The sequence below is a fragment of the Larimichthys crocea genome, chromosome XIII (assembly GCF_000972845.2).
Source record: "Larimichthys crocea isolate SSNF chromosome XIII, L_crocea_2.0, whole genome shotgun sequence".
NCBI classification, from domain to species: Eukaryota; Metazoa; Chordata; class Actinopteri; family Sciaenidae; genus Larimichthys; species Larimichthys crocea.
This window is the reverse complement of record NC_040023.1, coordinates 17375571-17388163: the sequence shown is the minus strand read 5'-3', so window position 1 is coordinate 17388163 and position 12593 is coordinate 17375571. Positions and strand designations below refer to the sequence as shown.

Genomic DNA, 12593 nt, shown 5'->3' with positions numbered 1-12593 from the left:
TGCAGTCACAGCCCACATGGGAACAGACTTTATTTAGCAGATATTGGGGATGCAACAAACAGTAGCAGCGATACAGAAGAGTCAGTGTGGCGTTTAGGCTTTATAGGCTGGAGAAGGGGGTCAGGAGTCAAATCATCCTCACCGCTCACATGGTCAGTTCCTACATGGAAGAGAGAGAGAAAGACAGAAAGAGACAGAAAGCGAAAAGAGATTCAAGTAAGAACAGTACAGTAATGAAACCGTGGGAAATGTGATCGGAAATACAATGTGATAAATATAATCCTCCATTTTGCCTACTATTGAACCACACTGAGTCACTCTCAGAGATGTCAGACAGACAAATACAATTATCTGGGATAATCAGGATGAGAGGCTTTCCACCCTGTTAACAAATAATCTGCGTCACTTTGATCACTCAGTTATCTCAGTGTATGTTGTTGCTGCCACCTAGTGGCCATAAAACTGCACTGATGACCTACAGAAGTGTAAAGGTTGCTCAGTTACTGGGAAGAAATTCTACTTGTCATTTGTCCTCTGCTCTCTCTCCTTTACTCACCCCCCTCCATGCACTCCCCTTCTCACTAGCTATGACTCATTATTTTGTTCACCATCGCCCTCCCTCTCACTCTTCCTCTCTCTCTCTCTCTCTCCCTCATCCCCCCTCCTTCCTCCTCACCATGATAGCATTCACAATGTCATTCTTGTTGTGTTTCAGTGCACGGACGGCCTTGGCTCGTGACACATTGGCCTGAGCCATCACCAGCTCAATGTCCCTCTGCTCAAGACCTCCCTCATCCACCTGATGTATAGAACGAAGAAGACAGAGAGAGAGAGAAAAAGATGAAGTTAGCAAAAGAGTCAAAGATTTCACAGAGCACCACAACACACTGTATTGACATCAAGTGTTCAGAAACAATAGTTCAGGCAGTAAGTACCTCTTCTTCTTCCTCTTCACTCTCCTCCTTGATGGTGAGGCTGGGTGGGACAGGAGGGGCCAAGGGAGAAGAGGTCACAGGCACCTTGAATTTCTCTGCAGCTGCTTTGTGTGCCTGCTGAGACAGGTCCTCAATCTGAGGGAGAGTAGAGGAGTGGAGAGGAGAAGAGAGGAGAGAGTGAGAGGCAATACAACATATGTACTGAAGCTTTGGAAAGAAAGAGAGAGAGAAAGAAAGAAAGAAAGAAAGAAAGAAAGAAAGAAAGACAGACTTACCTTTGCCTCACCAAATACAATGTAAATATCTGATGCAGGGCTTTTGAACACATCTGGTCTGCTGATGACAAACAATATACTCTTGGACTTCCTTATAGTGATTCTGGTCACACCATGGACCGGCTTTAGACCCAGTTTAGACATGGCCTACATACATATACAACAACAGGGAGACAAAACAATGTGAATTAAATAATATCCTCAAAGAATCAGTTTTGATATTTCATAAATTTTTATACACTCTGACCTTGCGGGCCTTCTTCTCACTGCGGCTCTGTTTTGGTCTATTGAGCCCTTCATCTGCAGAGGAGATAGACTGAAAAAAAGGACAAATATCAAATACTTTACTGTGACAATCTATGACATTTTCATATGTTCATTTTTCATCGCTCATATTATACGCACATGGGTTTTGACTGCTATTTTGCTGTTGCCAGGCAATTCGGTTTTCTGTTGCACACGCAAGAAGCAATGCATTTTATGTTTATAGCAACAGCAGTGACAGCAGTTTGCAAAGATACAAAAGTACAAAAGTACAAAAAAACCAACAACAACATGGCATGACATAAGCCACCATGGCTAAATAAAGAAAAGACCAATAAACGTCATCATCTGAAAATATAAAGCAAGTAGGACAATGGGGAGTGCAAGAGCAGAGAGAAGCTTATACACCATGACTACTTACACAGAAGATCAAATGTTTCATATTCTCCTTTCATCTTGGCTTGTCATGTAAATATTTCTACATATCACGTTTTATAGTTTTCAGAAGAAAAATGCTTGTGCAATGATCATGTCTCGAGAAAACAATATATATTTCACAACATGTCATCTCAATGTAATCGCAATATACATGTTAATATGCTCTAGGTATTAGAAAATCTGCTTTTACTCAAGTCCTTGCATGCCATACTTGTTGGTATACCAGAGAGGAGAGAGGTGTTAAAAAATATATGCTCTGCACAGGAAAAGATAGTTTCCAATATAGCAGCATGAGCAGACTCACCTGGGGCTCTGATGGTCTCAGTGGCTCTGGCTCTTCTAGCTCAGGCACTGACCCCTCACTCTCAGACTCATTACAGGAAGCCAATATGGAACCTACACAACCACATATTAAACACAAATTCAAGTACATGCATGTGAAGTGCATCATATCCTTCTTGCCATAGAAACTACTCACCGTAGTAGAAGTAGTGAGGGCATTAGTGATTATTTCATTATTGCTATGCTGATGAAGTCCTTATTAAAAAACTAAAAAAATGTATGCAATCAACACTTAATTAGCTTATGTAAAATTGAATTATTTATATATCCATACTATTTGATTTTTACACTGTAATATGCTCTTGCCAACAATAGAGCAGTCATTCATTATTCAACTATAAAACGCAGAGAATTTACATCTCTTGTCATCTGCCTTTAAAGCACAGACACTTTAATCTATTCTGTTCATCATTCTATTGAGCAGCCATCATCATTATATTCTAGATCATCAATTTATATTCAAGCATATGTAAATGTAACACAGAATAATAGTAACTGTGGGTTTACTATTGTAGAAACAGAGACAGAGATGAAAAGAGGCAGAAAGATAAAAGGGTGGAGTGTATAACACAGAGCGAAAGAAATTTTAGGGGATTTCTTATAATGATTCCTATTTCCCCTCGGGAGGTAGGAAACAACTCACAGTTGTTCTTGAAGGATAAGTCGATCTCTTCAGAAATCTTGTGGCTGTGGTTGATTGGACAGCCTGACTGTCTGTCGGTTATTTGGTGGGCAGAGAAAGGCTGTATTTCACGTTGATTGGATGGACCAGAATCTTTCTGCGTGGATCCATTTCTGTTTCCTGCAACTCCTCTGGGCTGCGATCTGTGACCACGTTGAGGCAATCCACCATCATCCTCACTGTCCGTCTCCTCCTCAGCCAGAATGGGGCCTTATAAAGCAGATTTTAATTGATCATATTTGCATTAGGAAGCTCACATTGTACTTTGTTTTAACAAACTTTTTATTGCTTAAGACCAACTGACTAAGGAAATATAATGTCCATTTTTCTTATTGATACGATCTCAGCTTGCAAAACACACTTTCACTGCTGCAGAACTGACTTTAACAAAAAGGATAAGGATTTCTTAGATTGCATTACATTGATATAAGTGGTGTAGTGCAGGGTATTTTTCAGACACTATTGGGTATACCAACAAATCATTCAGTAGTATTCTGCAAGCTGATTTTTTTTCCAAAGATGGTGAAGGCTTCACATAGTCATACAATTTTCACGACTCATTGAAGTAAGGAATAAAGAATACTTCCCTCAAAAAGCATAATTATGTAGAGGCAATGTTTATTGCCAAATCTGCACCTCTTCTGTTTCTAATGTTCATAATGAGCCTTACTCCCTGAAGGCAGCAGCAGAAGTTAAGTGACAATGTGCAAACATCACTTGCCCATTTTGGGGTGAGCTAAATATGCAAGAGTAGTAATACATGTCACTGTTTAGCACATTTATCCTTTGCTGGAAGGGACACTTAAAAAAAACACACCACTGACTGATATCAGTCTAACAAGCCATAATTTTTTTACTCACCTCTGCACCTGTCTTGTGTACCCCATGGCCGACCTTGCTTGATTTGTTTGTGAGGCAGGATGTTAAGATTAGGCTGTGAAGAGGACTGAGACTGGGGACGGGAAACAGATTCTGGAACACATGGTGAGTCTAGAGTCCCGGACCCAGATGAATACGACTCCTGGGTAGGTTGGGACAGGCTTAAAGGCAAGGCAGTGGAGAATGAGGTCGAAGAGACACTTGTGGTGGATGTAGTTGATGTAGAAAGGACAACCGTGAACTCTTGGAGGTTGTTGTTAGGAATAAATTGGGAATCGGGGGTTTGTTGTGTTGTTGGGGAGGTGGTGCAAAGTGTAGGGGTTGTGTGGCATATGGACAGTGAAGACTGTTGCTCGGCTGGGACAGGTTGGGATTCCTGCACAGGTGTGGGAAGATCATGCTCTGGCTCTGTTGAGGCTGGCAGAGGGGAGGAGGAGGAAATAGGAGATGTTGAGGAACAAAGTGGAGTCAAAGCGTATGATATGGTATCCTGGGAAGGTGGGTTGTGGCCAGTATCTATGTTGTTGTCATTTATGTCCACTGTGATTCCTCTCTGACTATCAGATAGTGGTCTGTTATCAAGCACTTCCTGTTTCTGATGTAATTCTTTGTTCGTTGCCACCACAACATTGAGATTATCTGCTCTGTGCATGGTAGAGTTGCAGTATCCATGGCTAGGACTTTTGACATCACGACTGGGGCTCTTATCCCCTTGTATCTGTGAGCCAGATTCAGCTTTGTCTGTCCCAGATGTTCTCTGTTGACAGTCTGATGATGAAGCTTTGTTATTTGTCTTAGTTTCCGAATTGTCTGCAATCCCCTTTGACCATCCATCTGATGTGGTATTTAATGGAACAGAACGTTTCTTTGGATCATCAGCAGATTCAGGGCTGGAGTCAGCATGACTGCCTGTCTGGGATGCCCGGTGTTTGTTCTGCTTTGCTCTCCTCCCCTTCTTAGCAGCAGTTGGCTTGTCTGTGCAAAGTTCCCCTTTAGGGACGTGACACACAAAGTGCTCTGCGTCATTCTGTGCAGGAGAGGTTTTTCTTTCATTTTTGTTTTTATCTTTCTCTTTCTCTTCATCTCTCTCTTTTGCTTTCTCATCACCTCTATCTTTTGCTTTCTCTTCACCTCTCTCTTTTGCTTTCTCTTCTGCCTTTTCTTCCTCATTTTCTTCCCCTGAGTTACAAACCACACACTCCTGTCCTCTAAAGGCCTCTTTAGTCTTTGGTTCATCAACAAGTCTATCAGTTTCAGGACTGACATCAGTTTTTCTTTGGCCTTCACTCTGAGGCCCTGTAATCTCTGGTTGTGACTGAGATCCAGTATTTTCCATCTTGTCTTGACAAGGTCTACTTGGTCTCGATTCATTAGATTTACATTTAGGAGTAAAAGAGCCAAATGACCCGTGTAGCAGAGAAAATGCTGTATCACTCTCTGCAGTGATTGTCTTACTCTCTGGACTAGTATGACATCTTGACTTGGTTTTATCTGGTGAACTGAGATTTGGGTTTGTTACAACTTTGCCTGTGTGAGTTTCAACCAATGGCAGTGAGATGCAACATGTCCCTTCTTTTGAGGATGGTGCCTCTGTTGTGTCTGATGTCTGGTTTATGGAGGTGTCCGCTGGTGCCTGGTCTTCATCAGGAATTGTGTCAGAAGCTTGAGGTTGTATCTCCTCAAGTGGAATATTAGACACAGACTCTCTAACACTGGGACTTACACTCTGGGGTCTCACTTCCTCTGACAGAGCATTCAGACTTCCACACATGGCTACTTCCAAGGAGTCAAAGGCAGAGTCATTGTTATTGTTAGAATTTCTCCAAGTGTCTTGTATTTGTGTGTCTGTGTTATCTCCATCATTGTCTGGATTTAGATTACTGACATCATCCTCTGGAAATCTGGAGCTTCCATCTTCTCCTCCCCCTGCTTCTGAAATCTCCTCAATGGACCTCCAATGGACCAAGTTGGACTCCACTCCCTCTCCATCTCCTACCAATTCTTCATCTGCCAACTGGTTACTCTTTCCACACTGACTGTTGTTGTCTTCCTCATCCAGAACAGAACCCAAAACATTGTCATCATTTTTACAAACTTCACTGCTTGTGTTGGAACCCATAGCTGTCTGTGTGCTTAGGCCCTCGGTGTCACACATGAGCAGACTCTCTGCCTCCAACTCATACCTCTTTCCAAGAGACAGGGAGAGAGATTCCCCTGCCCCCCAGACACTAAACTCAGCTCCAGATCCTAATCCTAGACCAAACCCTAGCCCCATCCTGTCATCACACCATGCCGCAGCTCCAGGACCCATCTCCCTGCTTGTGTCTGTTTCTGAGTTTTCCCTTTTGGGTGAGATGGCAAGGGGGGAGTGTGGTGATCCAACTGCTCCCAGCACCCCCTCATCAGTACTTAGGGTGTTTTCCCTCAGGTTCTCCTGGGCAGAGTCACTGGGGCAGTGTTCAGGGGTCAGGGCCAGATTGTCAGCAAGTTCTGAGATGATCTCTGGAGAGGCAGAAACAGGGATATTACTGGGGTTAGGACTAGGGTCTTTAGGGCAGGAAAGAAGAAGAACACCTTTATTCAAGTCATTGGTGGCAGTGGCCATATTCAGAGAGGGACCAGAATCAATGCTTCTACTTTCCACACTCATAGACTCAGATGAGGCATTCCCATTCTTCTGGTCAAGCTCAATGTCAGACTCTCTGTGGATACTGGATCTACACATGGCCTCTGCCCCTCCAGGCACATCTGCTTTATTGGAAAAAGACTTTGATAATACAAGTCTACTTGCTCCTATAGTCCTCTGGCTTTCTGGCTGATAATGACGAGGTTTGATGAGCAATTTGTAAGAGTCTCTTTCTGGTTCTTCTGTGGTTTCCTCCTCTGAATGATCATTGTTCTGTTTCAAATCAATCTCTGTCATCTGGGGATTTTCCTCAGGAATAACAGAACTGTTAAGGTCTGTTGTCTCTTGTGTGGAAGTGGCAGAAGGAGGAGTGATGTGGGACTCAGTAGGGTCAGGGAGAGCATCAATGACAACAGGAGTGGTGGTAGAGTTCATATGAGGGCTGTCTTTAGGCTGCTCAACTGTGTTGGAAGAACCAGAGATATCCATCATCTCACTCTCACTCCCACTATCGTCCAGATTGTTGGAGGTTTCTGGTTGACAAGAAAATGCTTCTGGATGATTGGATGATTTCTGGCAATCCACTGGTTTGTCTGTACTCACTTCTGTGTGCAAAGGTTTTGTCTGACTTATTTCAATTGGAGATTCCAGTTCAGGATCTAACTGTGGTTCAGGGGGTTTAGGTTCATCCACAGGTTCAGGACCCATATTGCTGGTGTTGGGATGGACAGCAATGGCTTCAGAAAGACAGGTGGTTTGGGGGTGATCTACTAGGTTGTCTGTGCTCAGTTGTGTGTGCAAAGGTTCCGTTTGGCCGGTTTCAACAGCAGATCCCTGTTCAGGTTCTGGTTGGATTCCATTCGGATCAAGTGCATCTACTGGTGTGGGTTCTAGTGATTGTGCATGCCTCTCGGTGCTGTAAAGACGTTCATCTTCCTCCCCATTATAGGAGGCAGAATCCAATGAGTCATCTGTATCATCTTGGAAACAGAAGGATTCATCCAACCCCTCATTGATTGATGTCTCTGAAAGAGAATGAAGGAAGGATGCTGAGCTATCCTCATCTGAAGGATCCTCCACCGCTTTGCTATCACAGTCCTCCTCATCTTCCTCTTCCTGTTCTCCTTTTTCCTCCTCTTCTACCACTTTCACCTCTACCTTAGCTTCCTCATCGTGCTCATCGTGGTCATCACTGTTATCATCTTCATTATTTCCATCATTGTCCTCACCAGCACCATTGGCATTGCCATCACCATTATCATTAAAATCATCATCATCATCATCATCATCGTCGTCATCTTCATCATCATCATCATCGTCGTCGTCATCTTCAACATCTGCCTCCTCTTCTCCTGCTGCATACGCATTAACATCCTTTCCTTCATTTCTGTCATTAACTTCTATTTCATTTTCTTCCTCTGTGGGGAAGAGAGTGATTTCCATTGAATCAGCCTTAAAGATAAGGCTGGTGTGGAGGGGAAAGGAAATGAGGGAGGCAGGGATCATCCTTTCCTCCTCTGGTATATCATCAGCACAGGCTGCCTGGGAAAGCATAAAAGAACTGGGGCCAAGCCTACCAAAGGCTCCAGGACAGAAAGCATCAAGGGGGATGACAGGTGAGTCAGGGCTAATACTGGATGAGGCCATAGTCATGTTCTCTGTATCAGGAGTCAAGGCAGTAGAGGGTAGTTCTGAGGGGTCATCCATCTGTCCATAATGGTCCTCTGACATACATGCCTCCAGTTGGAGTTTCAGGCCTGTCTGCATAGGTCTACAGTACTCTGCTCCTCCTGCATTAGCCTCCTCCAGTGGGCACAGAGAGCTTTCAGACTCTCCCCCATCCTCCTGGGAGTCACTGCTACGGCTGCTACTGCTTCTTAGAGGGGATGTATCCTCAGTCACCCAGCAAGGACGACAACTTTCTCTAGAAATCTTGATCTCTTCCCCTTTTATAGCCTCATCCTCCTCTAGGATCACTGTTCCTGATATACCTATTCGTGAATTCATAACAAAATCCTCAGGACGGTATAAGCAGAAGTCCCCTGCCCTTTCCTCCTCCCGTTCAGGACCTGGTCGTCCCTTTTCCTCCCCAACTTCATCTCCAATCTCTGATAAAGATCCCACAAAGCAAGCAGGGGCCTCCTGTGCTTCTTCTGTGAGGAGCAGGTTGGGAGAAGTGGAGGGAGAGGTGGAAGACGTGTAAGAGGAAGTCCAGCTGCCTCCCTCTGCTGTGATATAAGAGCCAGAGGGAGACGTGAGAGGGGAACAGAGCTCCTCACTGTCAGAGGGGGAGCCAGGGGAGAGGGGGCAGGCTGGAGTGCCAGGATATGAATGATGCTTAAGGTTCGAAGAGCGGGAAGCCATCTTAATTGGGGTGGAAGGGGCAGTATAGTACAGGTCAGGGTCAAGAGATGAGGGCACACCCACTCGCAGTGGGTCAACAGTATAGGCAGGTTCAGAGAAGGACAAAGCAACTGGACAGGCCAGCTCAGAAAAGGAGAGGGAAGGCACTTCGTCTTGTGAAAGGGTTTGACCCTCTTCCTGGTTATCTATCAAATTGTCATCTGTTGTGATTGGCTCTGGGGAGGAGGAGGAAGGGCATAGGGGGCTGTGAAAAGGGGTAGGGGGTATGGTTGTTGGCTGCACTGGGTCCTTTTGCAGATCCTGCTGTTTTTGAGAGCTTTGGACTTGGCTTTCCTCTTTGTTAGTTTCCAACCGGGTCTCTTTTTTTTGTGACTGAGGATCTGGAAAGCTTGGGAAAGGCAAAGGAATAGCCTGACCACTTGGCTCAACCAATAGTTTAACCTTCTGGATTTCCGTTGTTTTGAGCAGTGTCTCCTGACCCATCACCACCCTTGTGTCAATGGTCTGTGGCTCTTGATAGTCACTCTCTACCTCAGAACCAGTCAGGACCTGCGAATAACACATTATACATATATATTAAAGTTCATGTCAGTATACCACCAGGCAGCACATCTGCTGTAAAAATTTCAAACAAGCACACACCTTGATTCTCTCCATTTTAACAGGGACATGGCGGCCACATGGTCCATGACCACCTAACTTTCCAGACAATCTGGGTGTGTTGCGATGGTCTGAGCCTTCAGGTTGAGGTCTTGGAGTACCAGAGGAGCTAGGTGTTGCATGAAATATTCGTGGTCCAAATGGAGAGGTGCATGCTGGGAGTAGCTTCTGAGGAGTACTGGGAGAAGGGCTAGAGCCACTGTCACTAGGAGAGGAGCCACTGTCACTTGGGGTGGAGTCAGTAGATGGGTGTCTGGTTATGTCTGGAAAACAGAGAAAACAATATGAAACAACAGCTGAAATCAAAAGGAAGGACCAGTAGCATCAAAATCAATTGAAATAAGGCATTTTAGAGAGATGCACATTATCAGATTTATTTATTTAAATAATTTGAACTGTAATGAGGAATTAACAAAGAAGTAAAATCAATTGAGTTGACTGAATTATCTTAGTATCACAACACTAGATATGATGTGGAAGACTACGCCTCCTTTAGTGTACAATAATAGACTTTTTATCTCTTTGGTTGAACTTTACTTTTCTTCTCCCACACACTTACTCAGAGAGAGCTACAAAAAATGTCACCAGAGTGCCAGACAGCAGATTATGTCTCATCTCTGTATGTTACTCCGACACTGTAAATGGCTTTGGAGAGCAGAGCATTTAGCAAGACTGAAAACATAGAGGGTTTTGAAATTGAGCCAACAGTATCTGACTTTTTCTCTCTTTATCTTATTGTATCAACATGCACAATTAACCAGGGGTAAAAGGACCTGTTATTGTATTACAGTCATGTTGTCCTTCTAGACCATACTATCATCCTATCATGACAGGATGAGTGAAAGAAATGGGGTCAGCAGCAAGTTTTGTGTATGAGGGAAAGGAAAGTAAAGGGGAGAAGGGAGAAGATGAAATAAAACACTGTATTCTTCATTTGTTTCAGTTCCTCTGCTGATCTTAAATGATTTTATTATACCATACATTCACTAAAACATGCCTAAAGGACATGATGTAAGGTTCACAGTGAGGGAACAGAACCTTCATTCCCTCTCTCAACTGGGCCATTGCCACGGTGACCTCAATCCACATGCTGATTGGCCATTATAACACACAAGTAGCACAGCTCGGTGCCAGCCGCAAACACACACACACCCACACACACACACACACACACTTGCTCTGCCAGGAACCCAGATATCACTTACTAATTCACTCTCTGTTCTCCATCCCTTCCTTTGTCTAACATCCTGGAAATTTCTCTTTAAACACTATCCTGTCTAATCCTCTCTGTATTCCTGTTTTATACATGAATATATAAAGTTGCCTCTCCTTGTTTCACCTTTGTGACTCTTTTCTTTTCACATGGTACATCTCCTTTCCTTCTTTTTCCCTTGCTGCTCCCCCGCTGTGGTGGTGGCAGATGCAATCATCAGCACTTAGCAGCCCTGCCTGATCACTGGCCCAATAATACGCTCTAGAAGTGTTTATATACATGCTGAGTCATGCCTCACAGACTAAAACCTGCCACTAATCAAAGAGATGCACAGTTAAGCACGTATAAAGGCCAATTCCTGCTCTACACGTACATATTAATCTATTAATCCTTTAATATGGTTAATGGGTATAGGACATGTGGTCGAGGTTGTGATTGTATGGCTTTAGTGACCATAGGCACAGGTGAAGAAATATCCAATTAAGTTAGGTCCGACTTACAGAAAATCAAGCAAAACAGCAGCTATAGATACTAAGCACTGGAATCACATGTAAGACCTGCATCCTGTTCTGCTAGGCTGCTAAATAAGCCAGAGACATGTCTGCTATAGCATAACTGGCAGTCTTTCTTTGCTGCAGATTCAGTACTGCAAAAAGACTCTAGGTGTCTGCCTCTCTTGATCTCCCTGGCTCACCCTGGTAGCCTCCGCTGGGGAAACGCAGTGAAACCAAGCACCGGGCTTGCTGTACAAAGAGCAGGCCGCAGCAAGCTGAGCAGACTGGAGCTGCGTCACAGAGGCTGCAGCGTTGGCCTATCAGCCCCAAGGGGAGCCTCTGTTTCAGCTATAGCTCAGATTGAGGCACGAAGTAAAGACATCCCAATATTCTCATATGCTTCTTTGACTTTCTCTATCCCCCACCCCAACACAATCAATCCTCTAGCCTATCCTTTTTTCAGTATGTGCCAGAATACGAGTTGTAACCAGAGCATCCGACAGTCCTCTCTCCTCCCTCCTGTGTCAAGATTCAGGCCAAGAAAGCTTAAAATAATTTCAAGCCTAAGAACAGATTAGAGCAATAATGAAATTAAAGCAGGAGCATTTCCAAAATAGCAAATCACTGTAAACTACATCCATCAGAGAGGAGAGAAGGAGTTTATCTATCAAAAAATCTGTCATGTGTTTACAATAATGTACAACATACTTACAAAAGCTTTAATGTATGCAATAACCGTGACACGGTAGTCATAAGCTTTTGTTCCAATGACGCCATTCTCATTCAGACGATTACTGCCTGACTGTAATCACGGGGACATTAATAAAATCTTAACCCTCCCAATATTTCATCTGCACCAACCCAACCTTACTCTCTCCTATTTCTTTCTCCTTGTTACCAATCTCTTCCATGACATATTCCAGTTAAGTTCACGACTTTAAACATACAGCAGCAACAAGAGCAATAATGGAAACGGTTTCGAAACAGCTGGCAACAAAAACAAAAGCTCTTGTGCTTATGTGTTTGTGTGTGTGTGTGTTCCTACAAAGTGCTGCCACGCTGCTGTGTCATGTTCCTGCTGAGGCTGGGGGAAGGGAGGAGCCATTCTACACTGGCCTTACGGCTCGCAAAAATTGCTGGTGGGATGTGGATGCAGATGGGGTGGCACCGGGGCTGAGGACAGGGCAGCGGGAGGAGGGATAGGCAGAAGTTAGGGAGGGGGGGAAGATGAGGGTAGATGCTGGATGCTGGAAGAAGGGGAATTACGCAAAGGTTTTGCAAGACAGATGCTAAATTTAGACTAGAGACTGTTTGTTATTTAGTTTTAGTGGATGGATTTAGGGGATGAGGAGTGCATAGAGGTGGGCTGGGGTGGAGGCTTTGGGGAGGCTGCTAATAGCTGGGAAGGGGGAGGGGGGGAG

At 44.2% G+C, this 12593-nt stretch overlaps 1 protein-coding gene across 2 annotated transcripts in view; it reads right to left on the bottom strand.

Moving 5' to 3' along the window:
* The window catches only part of nacad (NAC alpha domain containing), a 13439-nt gene continuing 846 nt past the window's right edge, over positions 1 to 12593 (bottom strand). The window contains exons 2-10 of one of the 2 annotated variants that reach the window (XM_010756889.3): positions 9448 to 9728; positions 3798 to 9354; positions 2898 to 3146; positions 2217 to 2308; positions 1458 to 1526; positions 1211 to 1357; positions 936 to 1070; positions 677 to 799; positions 1 to 160 (exon numbers count right to left, since the gene is read on the bottom strand). In XM_010756889.3, the coding sequence (XP_010755191.3) occupies positions 146 to 160; positions 677 to 799; positions 936 to 1070; positions 1211 to 1357; positions 1458 to 1526; positions 2217 to 2308; positions 2898 to 3146; positions 3798 to 9354; positions 9448 to 9728 (6668 nt within the window). In that variant the 3' untranslated portion in view covers positions 1 to 145. The other variant, XM_027286850.1, reaches the window with a different exon arrangement.